The 26,772-nt window shown below is 43.1% G+C and overlaps 1 protein-coding gene across 2 annotated transcripts in view; it reads right to left on the bottom strand.

Annotated features, from left to right (window-relative positions):
• The window catches only part of SLC24A3 (solute carrier family 24 member 3), a 207,304-nt gene that overhangs the window by 156,253 nt on the left and 24,279 nt on the right, over nt 1-26,772 (bottom strand). For both annotated transcript variants that reach the window (XM_081950254.1, XM_081950255.1), the window contains exon 2: nt 8,405-8,542. In XM_081950254.1, coding sequence (XP_081806380.1) covers nt 8,405-8,542 — 138 coding nt within the window. The remainder of the gene's footprint in view (nt 1-8,404; nt 8,543-26,772) is intronic.

Genomic DNA, 26,772 nt, shown 5'->3' with positions numbered 1-26,772 from the left:
TAGGAAGGTTTGCCCCCGGAATGGTCTGGCGAAGTCCAGATGGACTCATCCCCATGGAGCCTGGGGTGTCCCCCATTCCCTAATAGGAATGGAGGGGGGTGCTGGCCTGGATTGCTGCCACTGTTGGTATGTGGTTACCCAGCTCTCTATTTTCTGGTCCATTTTGGGCCACCACACATAGCTCCACCCCAGGGCTTTCATGCACACAATGCCAGGGTAGGCATCATGCAGGCAGTTTAAGATTGGTGCCCTTAGCTTAGGGGGGCTACCACCTGGTTCCCCCACAGGAGGCACCCATTGAGTACAGACAGCTGATGCTGTCCTAGATGGTAGGGCTGGAACTCGGGTGGCACTGGCCCTTGCAGCCACCTACTGTGCACCCAGTCCAAGACTTGGGTCAATATAGGGTCAGTAGACAAATGCCTGGCAATCTCCATGGCAGATATTGGTGTAGGCAGGTCGTCAATCAAGAGGATGGTAGCTACAGGGGCTGGGTCAATGACAGGAGCTGGCAGAAGGCAGTGACTCAGGGCATCTGCATGCCCCAAGTTTTTTCCCGGCCTGTACTGGAACTGATAGTTATAGGCAGCTAGAAATACTGTCCATCTGGACATTCAAGGTGACAAGATTTGGGGGGTCTGGCGATCTCCCGCCAACAATCCCAAAAATGGTTTATGGTCAGTCACTAAATGAAAAAATGGCCATAAACGTAGTCATGGAATCATTTTATTCCAGCTACAGCCGCTATTGCCTCTTTATCTAGCTGACTGTAATTTCTTTCAGTAGCTGATAGGGTGCAGGAATAATAGGCAATTGGGGCTTCCATCTCATTGGGAAGTATATGATTTAAGACAGCCTCAATGCCATAGGGAGAGGCATTGCAGGCCAACGATATTGGTTGGCAGTCGTTATATTGCACTAGCAATGCCTTGGATGTGAGGATGTCCTTAACAGCTCTAAAAGCTTGAGCTTCCCTTTGGCCCCAATGCTATGGTGTTTTGGAATCAAGCAGCCTATGAAGAGGCTATGTTAGAGAAGCCTTGTGAGGCAAAAAAATAGCATAAAAATTGAGCAGTCACAGAAAAGCCTGCAGTTCAGCTTTAGTAGAGGGGGTTGGCGCCTTTTTAATTGCCTCTACCTTCGATGGGGTAGGGTGGAGGCCTTTGGAGTCAATGAGATACCCCAAAAACTCCACCTAGGGAATCCCTATTTTACACTTTTCCTGTTAAAGTTTAGGCCCCATGCACCTGAAGCGTGCCAGGGCTGCCCTCAATTTACTGATGAGTTCTGCCTGATCAGTGGCCGAAATCAGCATGTCATTGAAATAGGGTACTACCCCTGATAGCCTCTGGAGTATATGCCATAAGGCTCTGAAAGATGCCTGGGACTACGCTAACCCTAAATTGCAGGCGTTTACATTTAAAGGCTCCCTGGTGCGTAACAATCGTTTGAACCATGGCAGTGACTTCATCGACTGGGAGCTGCTGGTACGCCTGTGCCAAGTCCAGCTTGGCAAAAATGTTTCCCTGGCCCAAGGAGTGGAGCAGATGTTGCACCACTGGCATAGGATAAGGGTTGGCTTGCAACCCTTTATTAAGGTTGCATTTATAGTCTGCAAATATCCTAATGCTGCCATCTTGCTTAATTGGTATCACTGTGGGGGTCTCCCACTTGGAATGGTCTACCACCTCAAGAACTCCTTGGACTATTAACTTATCTAGCTCCAGATCCACCTTGGGGCAGAGCACAAAAGGCACCTTCCGAGGTTTCAAGTGGATTGGTGTTACCTGGGGGTCCAAATTGAAGGAAATGGGGGTCCCCTTATATTTACCAAGCCCACTGTCAAAGACGTCTGCGAACTCACTGGCAAGCATGGTGAGTGCGTCAGGAACTGTGGTGTGGATGCCGGAGACGATGAGCCCCAAAGCAGAAAACCAGTCAAGTCCCAGGAGGTTGGGCAGGTTGCCATTGATGATAATAAGTGGGAGGGGGCCCTGGAAGTTCTTGCTGATGATGTTTAAGGTGCCGCAGCCTAGAATTAGTATTGGTTGCCCCTGATAGTCTCTCAGTCTTACGGGGCATGGGTTGAGCTGCTTTTTTAACAGGCTGGGCACTAGCTGCTTGATAGTGGCCCAAGAAACCAAAGACTTGGATGCACCAGTGTCCACCTCCATTCTGCAGGGCACCCCTTCTACTTGTACCATGAGGTAAATTTTGTGGCTAGGCTTGGTCACTGATAGCCACTTCAGACAGCCGTTTGTCCCTAGAAACAATGAAGCAGTTTTTGCGACATCTTGGAGGTTTTTTTGACAAACTGCTTTGCATAGGTTGGTTCTGCTGGTGGGTCAGAGATTGGCAGCGCAGCTCTGCAGACTCTGGTCAAGTGTCCTTTCTTGTCACAGCAATGGCAGATTGTGGCTTTGAACCTGCAGGTTCCCGCCACAACTCAGGCAGCTGGCCTGAGGTAAAATGACAGCTGGAGTCGGTTTTTTTCCTGTGGCCATTCTGCGGCTTACTTCCCCATCATCATCTGAGGTGTCATTTTCATTGTCTATTTCATAGTGGACAGTTTGACCTTTGCTGGCAGGGGTGGGTGGTGGCTGGACCCTCTGGATTTCCGCGGTGGACTTGTCTGACATTTTGGACGTTCTAGCTTCATCCATAGCTATCTGGAGGTTCAGCTCTGTCCTTGCCAGCAATCATCGCTGGAGCCTGAGGTTTTTCAGCTGGCAGACCAGTTGCTCAAGCAGGGCATCATTCAGCTCGCAGAGATCACATGCAGAGCGGTTGTCCCGAGGGAAGCCATGTATTCACTGATGGACTCCCCTTCTCTCTGGATCCTTTGCCTGAAAGCATGCCTGGCTATGTGGGAGGGAGCTGGAGAATAATGATTCTTTGGCTTCTCCAGAAGTGTCTCCCAGGGCACAATATGGACAGACTGAGGGGCAGCTAGAGGCTGAGCCATCCCAAACATCTCGTGCCCACACGAACTGAGGAAATATCCTCGTTTGCAGCCACTGGACAACTCAGTGAAGTCATTTGCCTCCAAGAAGCACTTGAATCTTTCAAGGTAGGCATCCCAGGTCTCAGTGGCCGGGTTAAAAGCCATGAATGTGGGTAGAGTAGCATCCTTAAAAGGACAGAATGCTGGGGAGGTAGCCTTGAAGCGTTGTCTCATCGCCTGTGACTCACTCGCTCAGCTAAATGTGCTTCAGCTCTTTTTAGTGACTTTGACTAACCTTTACCTCAGTCCTGATCAATGTTCCCTCTAAATTTTTTTCAGTGTGAGCAGAAAAGTATAGTGTTTGAGCGGCACATTTTCATGCCTGAGCACCTGACTTTTTTTCACAGGTGTCACCTAAGACAACAACTAAATCAGTATTATTTGAAACTCAGTTATGTTTATTCAAGGTACCCACTTAATTAAAAGTGTTATATAATATCAGTATCACTTAACAACGCTCCTGCTTAGCAACCAAAATGTTGGCTCAGGAACTCTGGCATTGAAGTGTGCAAGTCTTAAAGCTGTCAATTTACAAGATCCTTGCACCCCTAACCCTTTAGGGAAAAAACCCAGGGGTCTTCAAACCTGACAGCTTTAAGACTTGTGGACTTCAACTCCCAGAATTCCTCCTCCAGTCATGTTGCGGCGACATCATCTGCGTGGATCTGCTCCATCTTCGGTTTTTTTCACCGAGGGCAGGGCTGCCACTGAAGATGCCGACGAGCCCCCGCCACCACCAGAATAACTGATGCTGCCTCCTCCTCCTCCTCTAACAGCACCACCACATTTGCGGCCCAGTGCTGTGTCTGAAGTGAACCCCCAAAGCCCCTGCCACCACTAGAATAACTGCTGCCACCTCCTCCTCTTCCTGCAACAGCACCACCACATTTGCTGCCCGGTGCTGCGGCTGAGGTGAAGCTGCCAAAGCTCCCGCTGGCGCCTCTGCCTGTGGCAGCAGCGGCGGCACCTCCCCCTCCGCTCAGAGCACCTGAGCTGGGCCCTGCGTTAGCCCTGCCGCTGCCTCCTCCTCCATTGTGCTTTTGAGGAGTCATGAGGTTTTTCCTGCTCCTGCACCCCCCCTGCCACCTTCCTACTGGCTTCCGCGGCCTCATGGCTCCTCAAAAGCACGGTGGAGGGGGAGGGGGCAGTGGTAATGTGGGGCCCGGCTCAGGTGCTCCGAGCGGAGGGGGAGGCACTGCTGCCATGGGCAGGGGCACCAGAGGGAGCTTTGGCGGCTTCACCTCAGCTGCAGCATCGGGCAGCAAATGTGGTGGTGCTGTTGGAGGAGGAGGAGGAGGCAGCAGCAACAGTTATTCTAGTGACGGCGGGTGCTTTGGGGGTTCACTTCAGCCACAGCGCCAGGTGCAAGTGGCTAGGACTGGCTGCCCACAAAGGGCCTCCCCAGGCTTGCTTTGCTGAATACGGGGCGACTCACAATCGGGCGCGGCCGGCACAAACTACTGTCAGTCGCCTCACGCTCATCAAAACAAGTCCGGGGAGGTCCTTTGCAGGCGGCCAGTTCTAGCCACCTGCAAAGGACCTCCCCAGCTTCCGGAGCCTGTGACAGTAGAAATCACTCCGCGGCAGTTGCAAACTGCTGCGCAGTGTTTTCTTGCCATGCGAGCTGCAGCGCAGCTGCGCACCTTAGAGGGAACATTGGTCCTGATCCCACTTTCGTTGCCAGTGCTCTGTATGGAGAACTAGGCAGGCAGGAACTGAGGAAAGGCAGGTTGAACAGTAACAAACAACCTTTATTCTAACAGGTTAACAAGGCAAGTGCAAGGCAACTCCCGAACAGGCAACAACAACATTTGCCATCTGACAGCTCTTTATATGTAGGAGCTGTCAAATGGCTGAACCAATAGAACAGCTGCATTCTTCCACCGGCTGGCTGCTAGCATCTTAGCCAATCAGGAGTGACCGGCAGCCGGCAATATCTTTGAGTGGCATCGTAGCCCCGAGGACTTAACACATGTTACTTTTGTTAAAGAAAATATAGGCATTCATCAGAAAATCTATAAAAATAATATTGCTTTTTTGAAGATAACAGCTAATTAATGTAACTGTTAACTATACTGTAAGTGAGAATTTGCAAACAAAACTTCCAGGATTTTATAATAATTTTGTTGGCAAAATTATGTGGTCAGCTAAATAATTCTATAAATATTTATTCATCTTTTTTAGTATGTACAAATCTTTCAGTTCATTAATCACTTGCTTTTCTGATTTTCATAGTGACGTTAGCTAAAAATACATAAATGCAGCTGTTTTTGTTGAGTGTTTGAGAACATGTATGCATTTAATAATTACAACTCAGGTATTTCATTTTTTTCCTCATCTGTACTCTAACCTTCTTTCCTGAGAAATGTCCTTTTCCATTATTAACTGAAAATAGAATTAAAACAAGAGGTCTTATACATTACTTAAATGAACTATATAGTTTCAAGCAAGGCAATTTCCTCTGAAAGAGCCTTCAATAATGCTTATTTGGAAGTTAGTGCATTCAAGTAAGGATCCCTCCCAACATCAATAAAAAAACTTATGGCATACAAGTTTACCCAGTTTATTGTGTCCTGTTGAGTATGAGCTGGGATAATTGACAAGTAGCCATTAGCTGCTCCTTGAATAAGTTCTGTTAATTGCCCTTAATCTTACTTCCTATTAAGGTCTTTAAACACACATCGCCCCTTTCATTTACATTTGGATTTTCATTTCCTATTCATTATGCATAGCAAGCATAACACAATGTCATTATAGAAATGATATAATAAGAGAACCAAAGCACAGTAAAGGGAACAACCCCCATTGAGAAAATGGAAAAGCACACATAGAAATCAAATAATTTACCAACAACATAATTTGATTCTCCATAAAGATAAGGGAACAAAGCAGTGGTGGGTTTCAAATTTTGTTAGAATCTTTTCTGTAGGTGTGGCCTGTTTTGTGGGAGTGGCTCAGCGGTCATGTGACCAGGTGGTGTGGCCAATTTGAAAAATGTACTGAAACTCACTTAACAACACTTTTGCTTAGTGACCAAAATTTTGGACTCAATTGTGGTCATAAGTTCTCTTTTTCTTTCTTTCTTTCTTTCTTTCTTTCTTTCTTTCTTTCTTTCTTTCTTTCTTCTTTCTTTCTTTCTTTCCTTCTTTCTCTCTCTTTCCTCCCTTCCTTTTGTCTCTCTCTCCCTTTATCTATCTATCTTTCTTTCATCTCCCTCTCCCACTTTCTTTTTCTTTCTTTTTTCTTTCTCTTTCTCTCTTTCTCTTTCTGTGTGTTTCTCACACTGTGTGTGTGTGTGTCTCTCTATCTGTCTGTCTGTCTCTGCCTCTCTCCACCCCTCTCTCTGTCTGTAAGCCGCTGTCGCGCCTGTCATCCTGGATCAAGCTGAGCTGCCTGTCCTTCTTCAACACCTCCTCGGGGTGCAAGTCTATCATAAAATCCATCAGGTCGTCCAAAGTAGCGGGGCTCAGCAGGACCTTGGCTGAATGCGTGCAAACGCTCAAGTCCGCTGTTTGCCACTCCTCAACTAGTTGCAAAGTTTTCTCCAGAGATTCTGGCGGGCGGAGGCAGCGCTCGCCTATCGAGCTTCGGCGAAGGGGATTTTTTCTGCGGGATGGAGCCTGGGCGGCAGGGAATTTCCTCGCCGAAGTAGAAGATGAGGCTTTCAAACTAGTCTGATCCTGCTTGAAAAGGCTGCTGTGGCGGAGCAAAGGGTGCCCTGACTGAGGAATTCCCTCCTTCAGTCAGTCTCTGGAATTTTTTTCCCTTTATTTTTTCTACGGAAGGGAAAGTGTTTTTTTTTTACTGGGCAGCTTGACGTGAGTAAGGCCGTACTGCTACTCCAATGCGCTTCTTGCCCACGGGCACACGCTGCCCTCTTCTCTCTGATAGCCGCCTGGTTAAAAAGGAGGAGGAGGCTCTGCTGGTCCGGAGCCCACCCGCGGGGGGAGGGATCCCCCTCGCGTTCCTCGTCTTCCCGGATGGGCAGCGGAGCCATCTCCTTCTTTTTAACCAGGCGGCTATCAGAGAGAAAAGGGCAGCGCGTGCCCATGGGCTTGTTCAGCAGCTGAATCCTCACCTCCTGTTCTTTGGCTGCTGCACAAGCCCAAGGGCACACGCTGCCTGGTGCTTGCTGAATCTGGTGCAGTTTCAGAGAAAGAAGGCGTGCGAGAAAGCACCCCCACTCCTGAACGTTTGAATAAAGGAGACTGCAGGCTCCTTTGTCCTCGGCTATGTGATCTCCTTTTGTTCTCTGCTGCTCGAATGACTGAATGGGGCAGAAGGAGAATGAAAGGAGATTGCGTCGGGTGGGGGGAGCGAGCCAAGCATTCTGGACAGAAAAGGTGGATTTCTTCCCCACCCCAATTGGAAATGAGGCGGCTGTCAAAGCAAGGAGCCACCCTGTCGCCCCGTGCTTTGCTGGGGAAGTCTGGGGAGGTGCTTTGCTGGCGGCCAGGCCATGCCACGCAAGCTACTGCTGCCCCACTGCCCCGTGCTTTGCTGGGCAAGTCCGGGGACCTTGGAAAGACCTTGCGAGGTCCCCAAACTTGCCAAAGATGCCAGCCACACCACGTAATCTCCTGCCGCCATCCCCACCCCCGTGCCCATACTTGCTGGTGGCCAGGCATCTTAGGCAAGTCCGGGGACAGGTGGGGGAAGCAAGCGAGCAGCAACCGGAGGGGTGGGAGGAGCAAGCGACAGGGCCGGTTCCGGTTCCCAGGGCCCAGAAGTTACTTCCGGGTCTGGTCACCAACCGGTTCACACGGACCAGTGAGGACTGGCAGAAACCCACCACTGGAACAAAGGACAAGAATTTGTACAAAAAGAAGTTCTCAGGAAAGAAGTTGTGGGGCTGTTCTACAAAGACAAAGAAACAACTGAGAATCTGACAAATCAGAAAGAAAAGCTAAAAGAAGCAACCAGCGTTAGGGGACATAGTACTAAAGGGGAGCATAGTTTTATTGAAGAAAAATAGGCTTTAAAGTGTGCTAAATATTTGTATGTCCAAGATATATCTACCATTTATGTGCAAACAGGCCTTTTATTAAACATATTTTACAAATTTCACTGAAAGTCAAGTGGCAAATCAATGTAATAAATTATTAATTATTAAACTCTTTCATTCAAAATCCATGTTCAGGCCACAGTTTGCAATGATAATAAAAACAAAGAGCACCTAAAACTAGTAAAAGTGTTTCACAGTTTTCATATACGCTGCATGTAAAGTCCACAGAAATTCTATAAGTCTCTTAATCTTGAGCATGAACTGGAAGAGACTTGCCATCATTCATCTTACAATACATACAAAAACTGCATGATTGGAAATATTAAAGGGGTGGTGTTTTTGCAGCTATTGAACCTCACAGACTACCAAATCAAGGAAGAAAACTTCCATCCTACCTGGTTCAGTGCAATTTTTTCGATAGAGATGTTTTACTTCTTCTGGTTTATCAGTGACATTATCCTCAGTTTCTTGCAGTAGTCTTCTTCCCAGCCATTTGTCACTAGTCTCCAAATCAAAGTTCAGAGATTCGTAAACTACCAAGAAAGAAAGAACTAAGTCAGTATACTTGGATAAGCATTATATTTGAACTTTTATGGTTCTAGGTGTCAGGATCAGATCCAGCAAGGAAAAGGTCACAAAGAGAAAGGAATTGGGTTTCCCATTTAACAGATTAACAAAAGTTGGAAGGGATCTTGTAAGTCATCTAGTCCACACGCACCCCTGCTCAAACAGGAGACCCTACACCATTTCTGACAAATGGCAGTCCAATCTCTTCTTGAAAGCCTCCAGTGATGAAGCTCCCACAACTTCTGAAGGCAAGCTGTTCTATTGGTTGATTGTTCTCACTGTCAGAAAATTTCTCCTTATTTCTAGGTTGAATCTCTCCTTGATCAGTTTCTGTCCATTATTCCTTGTCTGGCCTTTGCATGCCTTGGAAAATAGCTTGACCGCTTTCTCTCTGTGGCAGCCCCTCAAATATTGGAACCCTGCTAACATGTCTCCCCTGGTCCTTCTCTTCACTAGACTATCCTGCCCAGTTCTTGTAACCATTCTTCATATATTTTAGTCTCCAGTTCCCTAATCATCCTGATTGGTCTTCTCTGCACTTTTTCTAGAGTCTAAAAATCTTTTTATAGTGTGGTGACCAAAACTGGATGCAGTATTCTAGGTGTGACCTTACTAATGCTTTATAGAATGGTGTTAGTGCCTCACTTGATCTTAATCATATCCTTCTGCTAATGCAGTTTAGGATTGCACTGGCTTTTTTGGCTGCTGCCACACACTGTTTGCTCATATTTAACTGGTTGTCCACTAAGACTCCAAGATCCCTCTCACAGTTACTGCTATTAAGCCTGGTTTCATCCAATCTATATGTGTACTTTTGGTTTTTCTTGCCTACGTGTAAGACTTTACTTTCTACATTGAATTTCATTTTTTTAGATAGGGCCCAGTGTTCAATTCTGTCAAGTTCCATCTGGATTTTGAGCCTATCATCTAAGGTGTTAGCTCTTCCTGCCAGCTTAGTATCATCTGCAAATTAGATAAGTCCCCCTTCTATTCCCTCATCTAAGTTGTTTATGAAAACATTGAAGAGTACTAGGCCTAAGAGGGAACCTTGTGGTACCCCATTACTTACTTCCCTCCATACAGGCATAGTACCATTAAGGACTACTTGTTGAGTACGGTTTATCAGCCAGTTATGAATCCATCTGGTGGTGATGCTATCTATCCCACTTTTTTCTAGCTTACCAAGAAGTAAGTTGTAGTCTACCTTGTCGAATGTCTTGCTGAAGTCTAAGTATATTATGTCCAGAGCAGAGGTGGGTTTCAAATCCCGGCAGTACCGGTTTGCTTGTGCTCGTGCATGATGCTTTCTGCTGCCACCACTACCGGTTCGCCCGATCCGGGTCGAACCGGGAGCAATCCACCTCTGGTCCACAGTTTTTGCTGATCTTGTATTCCTACAGTAATCTTACATTTCCTTGTCCTTAATCGCTAGGTCGTACCATTGCAAAGCAAAATCCCATGCATGTTTGTTAAGAGTAACACTGAAAATATAAACTGAAAGGAAACAGCTGGGAGCTCTCAGGATATCATCTAGCACAATTACAATTAACATTTATCAGACTTTACAATGTTCTTAGTCACTGCTTCAAACCAGTCAAGCATTGTTTCAGCTTAGGCAATGTATCATGCTCCCATCTCAATAACCCATCTCAATAACCCATGATCCCATCTCAAGCTATTAGGGATTTGACCAGCCTTCCCTAGGCAGTGATGACTGGGGATGATGGGAAAGGAACCCAATATATTTGTAGGCAACAAATAGGGGATGTTAGTAATCTGAACTTAATTAGAGGAAGTACTCTATCTCCCAGATGCTACTTGTAACATTGCATACTTTACAAGGTTGGAGAGGAAATAAAATTGAGAACACTTATGTCAATGAAACCAGAAAGTGCTTTGTGTTGCAGGAAACACACCCATTAACCCCCCCCCACACACACACACACAGAAATGTGGTCAAGAAAAACAAAACAAGTAATTAAATAAGTTGCCAGAGTAAGAAATGTGGGAAATCAACCCTCTTTTGAAATTAACCAGATCAGCCTAGCACTGTCCCTTCTAACTTTCAATATCTTGCCAGGCTTCAGTTTTAGTTCTGCCACCGAGAAAATGCCAAAGCTGGAACTTGAAGCCTTCTGTATACAAAGCAGGTGCTTTGTTATTCAGCAGCATGACTCTTTCTCATAAAAAGCACATGGGAATCACTTTGCTGTTCCCGTTAAGTGAGCTTGAAAATGCAATATTTAAACAAAATAGCCAAAAAACCATGTAAAAGCAAAGGGCATTAGAAAGCTTCCAAAGGCAACTGATTTTTGGAAGCACAAATGTTGGATAAACTAATCAAGATAATTTTATGCTCTTTTCACAAATGTTTATGAATGGCTTCAACAACAGTAGTTTTATGTGCATGAGAGGTAACTAACTAGATATGCAATGCATTGTTATTGATATATTGTCCTCCTTTCCCACTTTACAGGAGACAATAATGAGCAAAACTCTAATTTTTCCATTTCAATTCAAACTCATGCCATCTGTCCAAGATATTTTTGGGGGAGGAGGGGGGCAAGTGCTACTTAATCCTGGAAACTTGCATGTTGCTCTGATTAAGCATGGAGTACATGTTCATGTGCCAATAACATTTGGCAGGCTACAGAGCTTGGTGCTCATTATCTGCTATGCAGTCTCAGTCTGAACCTCTTTCAAGAGTTAGCAGTGTTTTATGCCAGGTTTCCATTACAAGTTTCACTCTTTCTTGCCTCAAGTTAAATGTATTACAGTTCTTTCTTCCCATATATCTCTTTTTTTTCATTCATTTTTCCCATACAGACATCGGGGGGGGGGGAGAATTAGTGCCAAAATTGTTGGATAAGTGTAGCAAGAAAGGTTCTGCTGCCTTATACAAATTCATTCATACTGAACCCCAGGTTACTTCATATACAAATCCTTGGAAAAAAGAGATAAAAAAGATAAAATGTTTTCAATCAAAGCATAAAATGTTAACCATATGGAATAATTTTAATCAATCTTCTCAACAGCCAGTTGATATGCAGAACACAAGCTTGTTTGCTCCAAAGCAAAGTAATCTCTAATCCCATTCTGATTTTTAAACCATACAATCCTTCCCAAAAAGATGTCAAAAAAATTATTGATATTAAACTAAAATGAAAGAATAGTGTAACAAGACTGTACTTTATCAGTTATTTATTTTTATTTCTTGGATTTCGAAACCGCCCCCTCTCCCAAAAAGGGACTCGGGGTGGTACAATAAGTTTTCCATCACTCTTTTTAAACTTTCTGTGTGGTATCCAGTAAACATGAAAAAATAATATGTTGAAAAACTCTCATTTAATATCATAATAAATATACTGAATATTATTTAAACCTGGAAGCATTATTTCTTACTATTCAATGTCATGTTAATACAAGTCTTTATTTCAAAGTTCAAAATAACTGATAATCTTCCTTAACAATAAAAATTTGTCCAGTAGAAGCAGTATATTCACAATGGGCTTCCTTCCAACTAATGGCATGCATAACCATTCCAGCATCCCGGTGGTCTCATGATCAAAATTCAGATGCTGGGCAACAGGCATGTATTTATGACAGTTGCAGTTATAGTGTTCCGGAGTCACGTGATCATCTTTTGTCACCTTCTGACAAGCAAAGTCAATGGGGAAGCCAGATTCACGCAACAACTTAACAAAGTTAGTGTTACTAATTTAACAACTGCTGTGATTCACTTCACAACAATGGCAAGAATGTTCTATTTTATTATCATCAATGCTCCATAAGCGGAGCTTGGGCTTTTTGGCAAAAGCCATAATCTTGTTTTTCTGATGGTGTATTTCCAGATTATCCTTGTTGCAGTATTGAACCACAGCTCTCAGAGCTCCTTTGAGGCCTGTTGGTGTTCTGGAAAGTCCCTCCGGGGAGAGGGGGCGGTCTAGAAATGTAATAAATTATTAAATTATTATTAACTGCAGCAGCATCCGCATAAAACAGCAGGGTGATGCTGCAACCCCCTACTCTAGGGGGATGGAAATATGGACCATCTGGACATCGCACCACACAATTGATGTAGAAATTGAAAAGCAGGAGCCTAACATACATCCCTGTCTAACCCCTTTTGAGATGTAACTGGTTTTGAGATAAACCCTTGCCTATTGCACCTGATCTTAAGAGTCATATTGGTGTATAGGGCGCAAATTAAATGAAGAAGCTTATGGTTGATTGACTCCCAACTTCTCCCATAATTTGGTCACGGATACAGAATCAAAAGCAGCCTACAGATCAATGAAGGCACCATACAATGATACTGCCTTGTTCCTTGAATATTTTTCAGTCAGGTGCTGTAGTCCAAAAATTGATCAATGGTGCCTTTACCTTCTCTAAAACTGACCTGCTTTTCCACTATCAGATTTCCTGATCCAGCCAGTCCTTAAGTAAATTGTGGAGGTGTTTAGAATAAAGTTTGCTTATTACATTAAGCAAGATATTTTGCCTGTAGTTAGCAGAGTCATCACTTTTTCCCCTTCTTAAAAATCGGGATTGTAATTGCCAGGCCCATCTTTGGGGTGGTATCACACAGTGTCAACATAGGTGGTAAGTGATTCCAAGATTGGAGCTCACTATTCTGTTATTCTTCAGTAGTTCTGGGGGAATCAAGTCAGCTCCAGGGGCCTTCCCCTGCTGAATTGGCTGATAAGGGACTTAATTTCAGATACAGATATTGGGAGCCACTCAGGTAAATCAAAGTGCAAAACTAAATTACAATGACCTAATTATAGTATTTGCTTGCTTTCAACCTCTGAACGCCTCAGATACTCAGGTGTACCAACAGAGTTGCTATTTTCCCTAATAAAGGTAGTTCAACTCTTTGTTCAGGATCGTCCAAAATTACAATGGCACTTACAAATGGTTCTCACAGTTCCTGCTATTATGGCAAGCTGCAGTCCTGTGGTTGTTATTTCCATGTAAACTGTCAGCTCCCTACAAGCAAAGTTAATGGGAAATCAAAAGTTGCAATCATGTGAGTCCCTTGCTTTATGACTTAAGTACAGTCCTTACTTAATGACACCAACTAGGACTATTGGAATTACCACTGTTAAGCAATGTAGTCACGTGACATCACACTTTACAACTGCATTGCTTAGGAATAGCAATTCTGGTCAGAATTGCCATTGTAACCCAAGAGCTTCCTGTAGCAAGTTCACGTCACTGACTGACAATCCAGAAATGAGCAGAAGCATCTCAAATACTTCCATGGATTCCAGAGAATGTAAGATATTTAAAGAATGTAAATTGTCAAAAATGAATGAAATTACTTAATACACCTTCCAAACAGATTCCATGAATATATAGAGTAATACAGGTAGTCCTCGACTTACAACAGTTCATTTAGTGACTGTTTGAAGTTACAATGGTACTGAAAAAAGTGACTTATCAGACATGACAATTTTTCACAGTTATGACCTTTGAAGCATAACAGTGGTCATGTGATCAAAATTCAAATACTTGGCAACTGGTTCATACTTATGACTGTTGCAGTGTCCTGGGGTCATGTGATCCTCTTCTGTGACTTTTTGACAAGCAAAGTCAATGGGGAAGCAAGATTCAATTAACAATCAGGTTACTAACTTATCAACTGCAGTGATTCATTTAACAACTGTAGCAAAAAAGGTCATAAAATGGGACAAAACTCACTTAACAAATGTCTCACTTAACAGAAAGTTTGGGCTCAATTGTGGTTATAAGTTGAGGACTACCTGTATATGTGTTAATTGGAAAAGGAAGGGAGCTGGATAGGGGTGAGCAGAAAGATAAGGTTAATTTGAGTGTTAAATTGATTATGTTTGCTAAGTAATGGTATTTAATAGTTACCAATTAATAACTATTAGGGGGCGTAGTGGCTCAGTAGCTAAGACGCTGAGCTTGTTGATCAGAATGGTTGGCAGTTCGGTAGTTCAAATCCCTAGCGCCAGGTAACAGAGTGAGCTCCTGTTACTTGTCCCAGCTTCTACCAACCTAGCAATTCGAAAGCATGTAAAAATGCAAGTAGAAAAATAGGAACCACCTTTGGTGAGAAAGTAACAGTGTTCTGTGCACCTTTGGTGTTTAGTCATGCCGGCTACATGACCATGGAGACGTCTTCTAACAGCACTGGCTCTTCAGCTTTGAAACGAAGATGAGCACCACCCCCTAGAGTCAGGAACAACTAGCACATATGTGCGAGGGGAACCTTTACCTTTTAATTAGTATTTGGCAACTCGTAATCTATGAGATGTTAACGGTACAAAGCAAGATTCACTCAACCATCAAAACAGTACAACTCAACACAGCTCTTACCCCCTCTTCTGCCACCACCACACTCCTTATTCTTCTGCTCTACTGGGAAAGGGCAAGATGCAAGAAAAAGAAGAAATGGGTGGATTGGTTTGGGCATATCTTGCATGGAGCATGAAGAACAGCATGTAGGAAGGAGAAGGAAGTAATTAAAAATAGAAGCAAGAATTGGATGTGGAGATAAAAGTGAAGAGTATTTGCAGTGATCATTCAAGGATTTCTTCATCACCTCTGACCATCTGACATTGAACACCAGATAATCCGGCAGCAAACTTGACAATCAGTCAGTTCAGCACTCTCCATGAGACAGAAAGAAAAAAGTTATTGCTACACAGATGAAGGAGATCTTATTTTCTTCTTAATTTAAAAAAAAAGATGTTTCATATCTCTAGAGACTTCAACAATGCAAATTTGAGGATGCTGGAATAATCATTTATGAAAACAGGCGTTTTTCTTCATAGGCTCCTAGCTTCCCTTTCTTTCATTAATTTATTAAAATGCACACAAACACAAACCTGAAATGTAATTATTTGGCTTCCAAATCTCATTGGCACTATGGTTCAAATGGTGCTGGAAACCTTGTGAAACAGTAGGTACAGGCATGGGTTCTAGCAGGCATTACTGCCGGTTCGCTCATGTCTGCGCTTCATGCACACGTGTGCTTGATGCGCACTGTGTGCGCATGTGCAGTGCAATTAAAATTGTTCTATGTAGGCACAGAACTGAAAAACAAAATGGCGGGGGTGTAGCAGGCCTGGATTGCTGCCATTTCCAGCGACCCAGGTCGCCAAACCACTACCAGTTCAGCCAAACTGGTCCAAACTGATAGGAACATGACAGAGGCCTTATACCTCTTCTCTCACTGCAAAACCCAATGTGACATCATTCAGATTTCTAAACTAAGATTGGTAAGATACTTTCCCTCAGTTCAATTATAGCACGGGTGTCAAGCTCCCGGCGTCATGTTGCCGTCACGTGACATATACAATGTTTTTTGCCTTTGCAGAGCCGGGGAAAGCATGGCCGACACGTGACACATCCAGCCTACGGGCCACCAGTTTGACACCCCTGAATTACAGGATAAGTAATTATAGTGTTGGAAGAAATGTCTTTCTGGGTTCAGCTCCAAATGGGAAAAAAGACACTGGAGACACGGAGGCTGCTTGGAAAGATGGTTTAATGGTGGACAGGACCACATGACTTGAGTCCTGAACAAAAAAGGTGATCACATGCTTCTATGTTGGGAAGAAGAAGAGAAGAGACAGAAGGGCTGGAAGTTCCTGGCTTTATACTCTCTGTTCGACCCCACCTCTCTGTTTCCTGTTCCTGTGTAAGAAATTTATCCTGATTGGTTGTCAGACTCCAATGTGCCATGCAGGGGCAACTCTCTAGGCTTTGTTTTGAGTCCAAGTTTGAGTTTCCAGATGCCGTGTGGTGAGAGGGGTAAAGGGCTAATACTATCATGCCTTAATCCCATCACTTGGCTTCCAAATCTCATTGGCACTATGGTTCAAATGGTGCTGGAAACCTTGTGAAACAGTAGGTACAGCTGAAGGGGAGAACTTTATTATGTAGAATAGACTGGTTTGGGCATCTTAATGGGCCATTAAGAAAAGTGGGGGCTATTAAGAGTAAGTCTGTTTCCTGCCTAAAAACATGTTTCTCCATTTCTGATCCAGGGAAATGTAATATTCTGCCTTTTCAATATTTCTTAGGATATTTCATTTTTCTAGGAGAGGCCTGGGTGCTAACTTCCTACAACAGGTAGCCCACAACTTGCAACCATACTTGGGATGAGAATTTCTACAACTAAGCAAGGTGTCTAGTAAGTGAGTCGCATCCTATTTTATGACCCTTTTTGCCAAAGTTGTTAAGCAAATCATTGCAGTTGTTAAGAAAATCACATAGTTGTTAAATGAATCTGGCTTCCCCCATTTACTTTGCTGTCAGAAGCCAGCTGAGAAGATCACAAATGGCAATCACGTGACCCCAGGAGGCTATAATCTTCATAAACATATGTTAGTTTCAAAGCATCCAAATTTTGGTAACTATGGGAATGCTGCAACACTTGTAAGTTACTTTTTTCAGTGCTGTTGTAACTTTGAACTTTCGCTAAATGAATGGTTGTAAATTGAGGACTATTTATACAATGCCATCTTAAATTGTCCTCCGTCTTCTTAAGAGAGAAAAATGTCAAAATAATTAGATGTTCTTGACTTTGCCTACTCTAGCCCCATAAGCCCCATAGACCTTTGTTGCACAACAGGTTGTACATGAGAGGAACCACTGTGCAGCCCTTAAGCAAGAAAGATGCTGCTGAATTGCAAGAGCCATTATTCATCTTTGGCCATGCTGGTTTCAACTCATAGCGGTTGAGAGGCCATATTTTGCCCATTCATGTCTTAAAGGATTGCAGCATTTCTGAATTTAGATCAGATTTTACTGAAAAGGATGCCAACAAATAATTCTTCCATTATGCCTTTATCTTTACGCATCACATCATCTTTACTTATCACAACTTTTTCTCAACAAGCTTGACCATAAAACTGGGAGCCTGTCTCAAGCATGGAAACAGTTGGTTACCTGCATACATAAGTATTGCAATCTGAAACTGTAATTTTGTGTCAAGCAAGAAAAACAGTTAACTTTAAGAATGGCCTGAGAAATGTGCAAAGCATATACACAATTCTTAAATTTGGGGTGCTTAGGAAGAATCTTGCTGCAAGACAAGTATATAATTAGGTTGTGAAGAATTCAGATCAATATATGCCTTTTTCCTACAGGTCTGCACTTGCTCCTTAAATAGGAGTCAAAACTTTACTCAGAAAATACATAGGCCTTCCCTTCCCCCCCTCCCCCACTTTTCCAAATACGTCCTTAGGGAGTTCACATGCCAAGATAAGAATTCCAAAGTGGCAGCAGAACAAAAGATTTTATCAAGCTTAATCTGAATCAGACCTTTTCAGGGAAACAGTTGCTCCAAAATAGATTTTAAAATATTGTAATAAAGGAGAAGGATGGCTGAAAAAATATGTAAAAGTATTTTTGGTGAGATATTAATTCATCATATTGCAAAGATACAGCACTAAGTAGCAAATAGAGCTGGCTTCTATGTCAAAAGCAAGTTTCAATGTGTTAACAACTCTAATTTTAAAAAGGTTATTGTTGCAGTGTGAATTTCCCTTCAGGATTCCAGCTGGTTACATCTTTTTTCAGAGTATTCAGTTCTACTCTCTCTCCTGGTTTTTCATTTACTGCCTTCCTCCAATGAAAATTCAAGTGTCATAACAGTACCCACTATGGATATGGCATTGCCTTGCCCGATTTTTCAAAATACTCAGATATACATCAAAAAATCTTCCAGATTCCTCTTGCCTGCTGAGCTCTCTCCTTTATGTCATTAGAGACACCCTTTGACCAGCAAAAATATAGCATATGAAACATGCTATTCATTGTTGTTGGTTACATTACTCTTACATTACTAACAGACCCTGTTTTAAAGTGTTTTGGAACTTTTAGCCCTTTCCTAATCAATCTGTTCAAATTTTCAATGTTTCCATTAGGCATTCATCATTGTAGAGAGCTGCAAAATCAAATGATGTTGCACACATTTTTCTTAAATGGCAAATGAGCCAAAACTTTCTGCAGTGTGAATAGCAAAAAGGAATCAATATGAGCTTGACATTTCTTGGAAAAATTATAGAGACAAGGAAATAGTTTAGAGAGATTACAAAAGTAACTTCTTTATTTAGGTTTGCACTCGTAGCATATCTGTTCCACTCCTTTTTAAGAAGCTTGATGCCAGTAAGTGCATCAAACATAGGCACTACTGTGAATTACTCAGCATCTGACAATCTGCACAAATTGCTGCACTGTTTTATTTTTTTGAATAAAATTCAGGATAGAGTGGAAGTGGAGGAAAAGGAGTATAACTGGTTACAAAGAGGCTTTATTACAGTCTCAACAAGTGGCAGCCTGTAGCTGATCTTGTCTAAGCTTGGAAGTTAAGCAGGATCACTCCTGGTTGGAACTTACAAATTGGGATATATATACAAAAGAAGATATGAATGCCCAGCGCAATGCTTTGGTTCATTCTGAATACTATTCAAAATGAACCAAACTAAACAATTTGTCTTAAGTGAAAATTACCATATTTTTCAGAGTATAAGACACACCAAGGTTTTGAAGAGGCAATTTTTTTTAAAGTAGGTACATAGGTAGATAGACAGGTAGAGAGGGAGAGAAAGAGAGAGATATACAGTAGGTAGGTAGGGGGGAGAGAGAGTAGGTAGGTAGGTAAGTAGATGGAGAGAGAGAGAGAGAGAGAGAGAGAGAGAGAGAGAGAGAGAGAGAGAGAGAGAGAGAGAGAGAGAGAGAAATACAGTAGGTACGGAGGAGGGAGAGAGTGTGTGTAGGTAGGTAGGTAGAAGGATAGAAGAGAAAGTGATAGAGAGAAATACAGTAGATAGGGAGGGAGGGAGAGAGAGAGAAAGAGAGAGAAGGTAGGTAGATGGAGGGAGGGAGGGACAGACAGAGAGAGAAATACAGTAGGTAGGGAGGGAGAGAGAGAGAGAGTAGGTAGGTAGGGAGATGTTTCTAGTTGTATTTATCCATGTGCTGGAGAAGGAAATCGCTGACAATCTGCAGCACCTAAGACTTTGTTTCTGCATGCAGAGCACTTGATCAATGTAATTCTCATCAATCAGTTAAAGAGCTTTCCAAAAGGGGGAGGGAGTTTTTGCACCCTGCAAACCTTTCAAAAATGGTCCATTTTTCGTGAAAACGGGCCCATTTCTTTTCCAAAAAAAAGGCATGAATAGCCAGGGGGGCTTGCAGAGTGCTCCTGAGAGTGCCCCCCCTTAAAAAGAGCAAAAAGCACCAAATGTTTTGCAAAAACAGGCCTGTTTTTTGTCAAGAAAATTGCATGCATAGCCTTATGGAGGCTTATAGAGTGCTCCTGAGGGCTGGGGGGGGGGGGGGCAAAATTGAGCAAAAAGCAGCCCATTTTTTGCTCATTTCTGCCCTCCCCAGCCCCCAGGAGCTCTCTGAAAGCCTCCATAAGGGTATGCACAGCCATTTTGGTGAAGGGGCGGGGCTTCAAGAGACAAAAAATGCTGTATTCAGTGTATAAGACGCACCCAGATTTTCAGCCTCTTTTTTGAGGAAAAAAGGTGCGTTTTATACTCCGAAAAATACGGTAGTTGTTTTGTCACAGCTGTGGTTATATCAAATATAAACAATAGCTATGAAACATAAACAATGGGAGGGTTTCCTGATAAAAGACATCTCTTACATTCTCTCTAATTTTCTACACTGTTTGCAGTTCTCATCAACATTTACCATTGGGGCTGGAAAAGGAATAACAACTGTTTGGGTTTTGTTTTTTTACTGAAGACTTCCTTTGCTTAAACCTCCTGAACCTATCTATCTGAACAATGACTGGATTTTCCCCTCAAATGGGTAAATAGTCTGTAAATATCTATCAATTTAACTGTTGCTAAAACTTAAAAAGGTATAGATGTTCTGGCTAGGGAGAACGCCGGGTGGACAGACTGAAGCAAGCCAGGTCTTTCAAATGCTAACAGCTTTAATGCTTAACAGGTTGCCAAACACGGCAATTCACAACACGCCCATCTCAGCTAATGGGCAACAGCTGAGCCCTGTTTGACAGCTCTTTGACCGGCTGTCAAACAGGTAGTCAATCAGGAGCTAGAACAACGCCCCCTAGGCAGACGGACTGGAGGGAGAACTACTGCACATAGCACTCCTTCACACTTAGAATGTGCATGTGTAATCTTCTAAGTAGACTGGGCGGCACCGGACCCACCCAGATCTTCTTAGTGTTCCTGCAGCAGGTGAAGAGGGTGGTTGGCTCATCGGATGTTGTGGATTATTTGGAGACGACGCCATCTTTTTTTCCAAAGAGGCCTTCTTTGCTGCAGGACCTGGCAATGCTGGAGTGGCACTGTGAAGATCAGGTAAGTCTATGGTTGGTTCTACTTCAGTGGCATCGAACCTCTCGGGGGTAGGCAAGAGAGATCGTGGTTCTCTTTCCTCCATGTCGGTTGGAGCTGTCTGCAGGCCTCGTTGTTGCATTTGTAGGCCCTGCTGAGCCCTTAGCTGGTTGAGATGTTGCCTCCAAACCCTGCCTCCCTCTATCTCTACCACGTAGGAACAGGGCCCCGTAATTCCTACGACTACTCCTGGCAACCATAGTGGGTGGCCTGAGTAATTCCGGGCATAGACCTTGGTCTGTAGGCTGAACCCTTCAAGCTGTCTATGGGAATCTAGGGACCTTTCTGGGGCATTATCCGGGTGGAGGTGGTCTAACGTGGTCCTTAGTTTCCGGCCCATTAACAATTCTGCTGGACTCTTATTGGTGGTTGTGCATGGGGTGGCATGCTGCCATAATAGGAACTGGTCAATGTTTTCCTGCCAGTTGCCAGACCCAAATCTTCCCAGGGCCTCTTTAGTTGTGCGAACTGCCCGCTTGGTCAGGCCATTAGCTACAGGGTTGAAGGGGGTGACAAAAGCGTGGTGGATTTCTAATTCTGAAGGAAGGTAGACAACATGGTTGTTGCAAACTGAGGCCCATTATCCGAGACGATTAAGTCCGGCAACCCATGGATGAAAAGCAACCTTCTCAGAGCTCATATAACAGCTTCTGCTGTGGTCGATGCCATTGCCACCACCTCAACCCACCTTGAAAAATTCCCTAATCAATTTACTTTTAAACTCAAAACATTCTATATCCAACCCCAAGGATGAGAGGGGTAGACCATACCTCTTCCTTTTTCCCTCTCCTTTGATATCTGGGTAGAGACACTGGCTGGAGTAACTGCATCAATTGGGCAAACACCTGCAAAGGAGAATCCTCAGAGCTCTCACTAACTACAATGGAAGGAAGATGCAAAGCTTCTTCAGATGGAAGTTGTTAAAAGATTTGCTCATTAAGTTCCTGGGACCATTTAGTGCAGAAGGAGGATAGGTGTGTATAAAATAGAGTTGTCAAAATATAGAAAATGGAAATTATTTCCTCATTCTACACTGTGGTTGATGAAAAATTAGTGAAATGAAATAAATCGACTTGTTCAAACTAAAATTAAAACTTAACATACAGAAGTAAGTCCAGAGTAGAAGGAAAATGAGATGTCATAAAAATTTTCTCTAATAATTTCTCAGGCGGGTAGTTTTTGAGCCTTCCATTGTGAGCCTGAAGAAATCCTACATATGGGAGAATATGGAAAATTCAAAGTTCAAGTTCAAATACTCAGGGGTCTCAAATCCCAGGAATCCTAGGCTTTAAAAAGATGAGACAAATAAAGAACAGAAGCTTATCTATATCTAGCATATGAAAATGAAATGGAAACTTATGTTAATGAAGGACAGTAATCTCAGATGGAACAAATGGCAGTGACCGAAAACAGTGAGAACTTCCAAAAAGATGATGATAAAAATAAATAAAAAATATAAATTCTTGTTAGAAGACTTTTAATTAAAATTATTGCACACTTTCAATCTTTAATTAGTTTCTGTTGATTGAGAAGTGAGGGGCCAGCTCTGATGCTTCAGTAGACAAAGCTGCGGCCAATAAATGTTCCTAATTGTTTCATGACATCAAGCAGGCAACAACTGTAGACAAAGCAGAAGGTCACCAAGCTTATCACCCAATGTGGTGGTACAGCCAAATCCAAGTTAGGATTTAACTGAACCTTATGATTCTTCATTACTTTGTGTTGACTTTTGTGTGACTCTGTGAACTAATTCCAGTGACATGTACCGTGTTTTGGGGAGTATAAGATGCACCTTTTTTCCTCAAAAAAGAGGCTGAAAATCTGGGTGTGTCTTATACAATGAATACAGTATTTTCTGACTCATGAAGCCCCGCCCCTTCACCAAAATGGCTGTGCATACCCTTATGGAGGCTTTCAGAGAGCTCCTGGGGGCTGGGGAGGGCAGAAATGAGCAGAAAATGGGCTGTTTTTTGCCCCCCCTGCCCCCAGCAGCACTCTATAAGTCTACATAAGGCTATGCATGCAATTCTTGGGACAAAAAACGGGCCCGTTTTCGCGAAAAATGGGCCATTTTTTGCTTGCTGTTACCCTCCCCCCAGGACACCCTGCAAGCCCCCCCCCCCAAGGCTGTTCATGCCTTTTTTTAAAAAACGGGCCAGTTTTCGTGAAAAACGGGGCGTTTTTGGAAGGTTTGCAAAGTGCAAAAACTTTTTTTTTCCTTTTGGAAAGCTCTTTAACTGATTGATGAGAATTACATTGATCAAATGTTGTGCCAGCAGAAACACCTACCTATCTACTGTATTTCTCTCTCTCTCTCTTTCTCTCTCCCTATCCCTCTACCTACCTACATTCTCTCTCTCCCTACCTACCTACTGTATTTCTCTATCTCTCTCTATTTCTCTCCCTCTATCCCTTTATCTACTACCTACCTAACCTAACTACTCTCTCTCTCCCTACCTATTGTATTTCTCTCTCTATTTCTCTCTCTCTATCACCCTACCTACCTACCTACTTACCTACCTACCTACCTACACACACTCTCTCCCTACCTACCTACTGTATCTCTCTCTCTCTCTATTTCTCTCTCTCTATCCCTTTATCTAGCTACGTACCTACCTAACTACTCTCTCTCCCTACTTATATATTATATTTCTCTCTCTCTCTATTTCTCTCTCTATCCCTCTACCTACCAACCTACCTACTCTGTCTACTGCATTTCTCTCTCTCTCTCTTTCTATTTCTCTCTCTATCCCTTTAGCTACCTACCTACCTAACTATTCTCCCTCTCCCTATCTACCTACTGTATTTCTCTCTCTTTCTCTCCCTGTCTATCCCTCTATCTACCTATCTACTTTTTTAAAAATTTGCCTCTGCAAAACCTTGGTGCATCTTATACCCTGGTGCGTCTTATACTCTGAAAAATACAGTAGGTTGGTGGAGGTCTCTGATACTATCTTCAGTGCCTTCCTTCTTCATAGAAGCAAGTAATCATCTGATATTAAGGCATCAATCATAAATATAGAGTTAAGCCACAATGGCTGTTATTCTGGGAAAGGTAGATGCCATTTCTGATTGTTTCTTCTTGCTTGATTCTATTCTTATAGTTGTTTTCTTTTTCTTTTCCAAAACTGTTTAACAAAATTGAAGTGTTGCAGGCTTCTTAAAAGGCTCCTTTGGGTCTGAGTCTAGAGAAGGTTGCTTAACTTTTCTTTTCAAGCTGGAACTTGAGCCAAGGATTACACAGAGATTCTAAGAAAAATGGCATCAATTAAAGTATTTTCCCGCCACCACTTTATTTCATAAAGGGAGAAGGAATTCCTGAACAATGGTGGCTAATGATACAAGATTTAACTTTGCCCAGACTATTGCAATGGTGGTCCTAATTCTGACATGGAAGCTGACTGGGTGACTTTAGGCCAGTCTCTTCCTCTTAGCCCAATCTGCTTGATAGCATGATTGGGATTGTGGGGAAAATAGGAGGAGGGAGCCTTATGTGGCCTTGAGTTATATAAAATAAAGGCAAAGGATAAATGTAATAACTAAATAATTAAGATTGGTGATTGCCCAATGAAGAATTAGCACAAATATCTATTTAAAACAATACTATGTATTGCAGTAAACATTCATAAAAGTAAAAAATTGAGAATTTAAAACTTGTAACTTGTCATGACATAAACAGTTAAAATAAATAAATTACATATAGTGTAATTTATAACATAATGATTTACAAGAAATGCACAAGAAAAACCAGCATATATGTGTGTGTGTGTGTGTGTGTATTTGTGTTATCAGCTTTGTGTTATCAGACATAAAGAGTCTGTTCAATACAATCAGTTGATGAAGATTTTTTAAAAATAATAGCATTAAATAGTAAAGATTTTTCCTAAGAAGATTTTATTATTTCAAACAGACAGAGGAATGTTGCCTATTAGACTCCTTCTTCCTTAAAAAGTACCTGGCATCTGGAAAAACTAACGCCAAAGTAAGGTCATGATCATCAGTTCCTGGTGAGCCTCTTTCCTATGTACAAGGAAGATGATTTCCATTGCTTGTTTACATACACTCCACAGCTACTATTTAAGATACATTTTATTGTGTGTTTCTCCTCCTTTGGGCAGATTTGGAATATTTCTTAGGGAACAAGGAATTAAGAGAGCCAAAAGGCAGAAATCTCCTGCTATATTCTGCAGAATAAAGGGATATCCAAATTTGGAACTGCAATTGCTTGTTCTTTTTTCCCCTCCTTCTTTTCATTAGAGCCTGACATGAAAAATCTTTCCTTTCAGAGATATCTGGAATAAGTTCCAAAGATATGGCATGACTTCCAGAGGCCGAGAAATGTCAGTAATGAATTGCTTCATATGAGAACATCCCACACTGGAAAAAAGATTAGGGAAGCAAATCTCAGCAATGATATAGGTTAAAGACAGAGGTGGGTTCCGGCCTGTACGCACCGGTACAGGCGTACCAGAGCCAGAAATTTGGCGTACTTTTGTGTACCTGTAGCAAGGCGGCATGATCACTCCCCCATACTGGTACACTCCCCTGGCCTGCCCCCATTTGCAAGACACTTCTCAAAGAGAAGGAAGCTAGGGCGGGGCTTCTTCAGAGGATCTGAGGCAAGAACAGCATTGAAGCCCTCTCTGAAGCAGCTAGAAAATGTACATGTGGGTCGGAGGGGGGGGAAGGAATTCAAACTTCATCCTCTTGGTGCAGTGTGGGGCTTTGGGCAAAGGCTGGAGGGAAGGGCCCTGGCTCGCTCATACTCTCTCCCTCCCTTGTGCAGTTTGATGAAATCTGCACTGCAGTCAGTGAAGCTGGGCACCGTGAGGGCTAGCTTTTTGCATAGCTTTATCCAGCTGTGCGTGCGTGCAGAGAAATGGACAGGGGCCTGGGAAGGAAGTCATTCCCCCTCCCCTGATATCTGGATAAAACTATGCAAAAATCCAGCCCAGTTTCACTGACTACAGGTTTGAAAAGGCAACATGGCTCCGCCTGCAATCAAACTAGACTGGGGAGGAAGAGCACGAGTGAGCACTGAGGAGACCACAGGAGGAGGGAAACCAGGCAAAGGGGCATGCTGTAGAACACACACTTTCCCCCAGCCCCTTTCTTTTGGAAAGCTCCGATCTGCTCCCCTCCACCTTCTCTGCCTCTCCTCTCACCCCAGCCTGCCAGCAGGAGGTGAGTGGCTGGGCTTTATTGCGTTCCAGGCATTTCCTACTTGGACAGTGTACTGCATTTGCAATGGGGGAGGTGTTTGAGGAAGGCAGAGGGGGAATTGGTTGGGGGGGTAGTGGCAGAGGAGCTGCTTTCAAGCCATTGGGAGAGATATCCAATCCAACTTCTGTGTGTGCATGCATGTGTTTGAGAGGGGGGAAGGGGGTGGGAGAGATATATCCAATCCAACTTCTGTGTGTGTGTGTTTGAGAGAGGGGGGGAGGGAGGGAGAGAGGGAGGAAGGGGGAAGGGAGAAAGAAAGAGAAAGAAAAAGAAAGAAGGAAACTTCTTTCACGAAGGAGAAAAACAGATGCTGTCACTTTAAATCGGAACTGAGCATACCTGGCTGTGGAATTCTGGGAGTTGAAGTCCACAAGTCTTAATATAACTTTAAATTGAAGCTTTAAATTAAAAGGGTGCTGGGAACAACAAATTGGTTATATGGTTATATGTTATATGGTTTTATATTTTTGAAGTTTTGGGATTTGTGCAATATGGGCTTTGTGTTTCTAAAAGGGTTTGGATGATTCCCTGCTTGTGAATGGAGCCAAACTTTCTTTAGGGTCATTATCTTATTATCTCTACCTGACAGGAATGTGGAATGAGCCTTAGTCAGGTTT

This window comes from Natrix helvetica (assembly GCF_964273705.1).
Source record: "Natrix helvetica genome assembly, chromosome: 4".
In the NCBI taxonomy this organism is placed as follows: domain Eukaryota; kingdom Metazoa; phylum Chordata; class Lepidosauria; order Squamata; family Natricidae; genus Natrix; species Natrix helvetica.
This window is presented reverse-complemented; position numbering and strand designations above follow the sequence as displayed.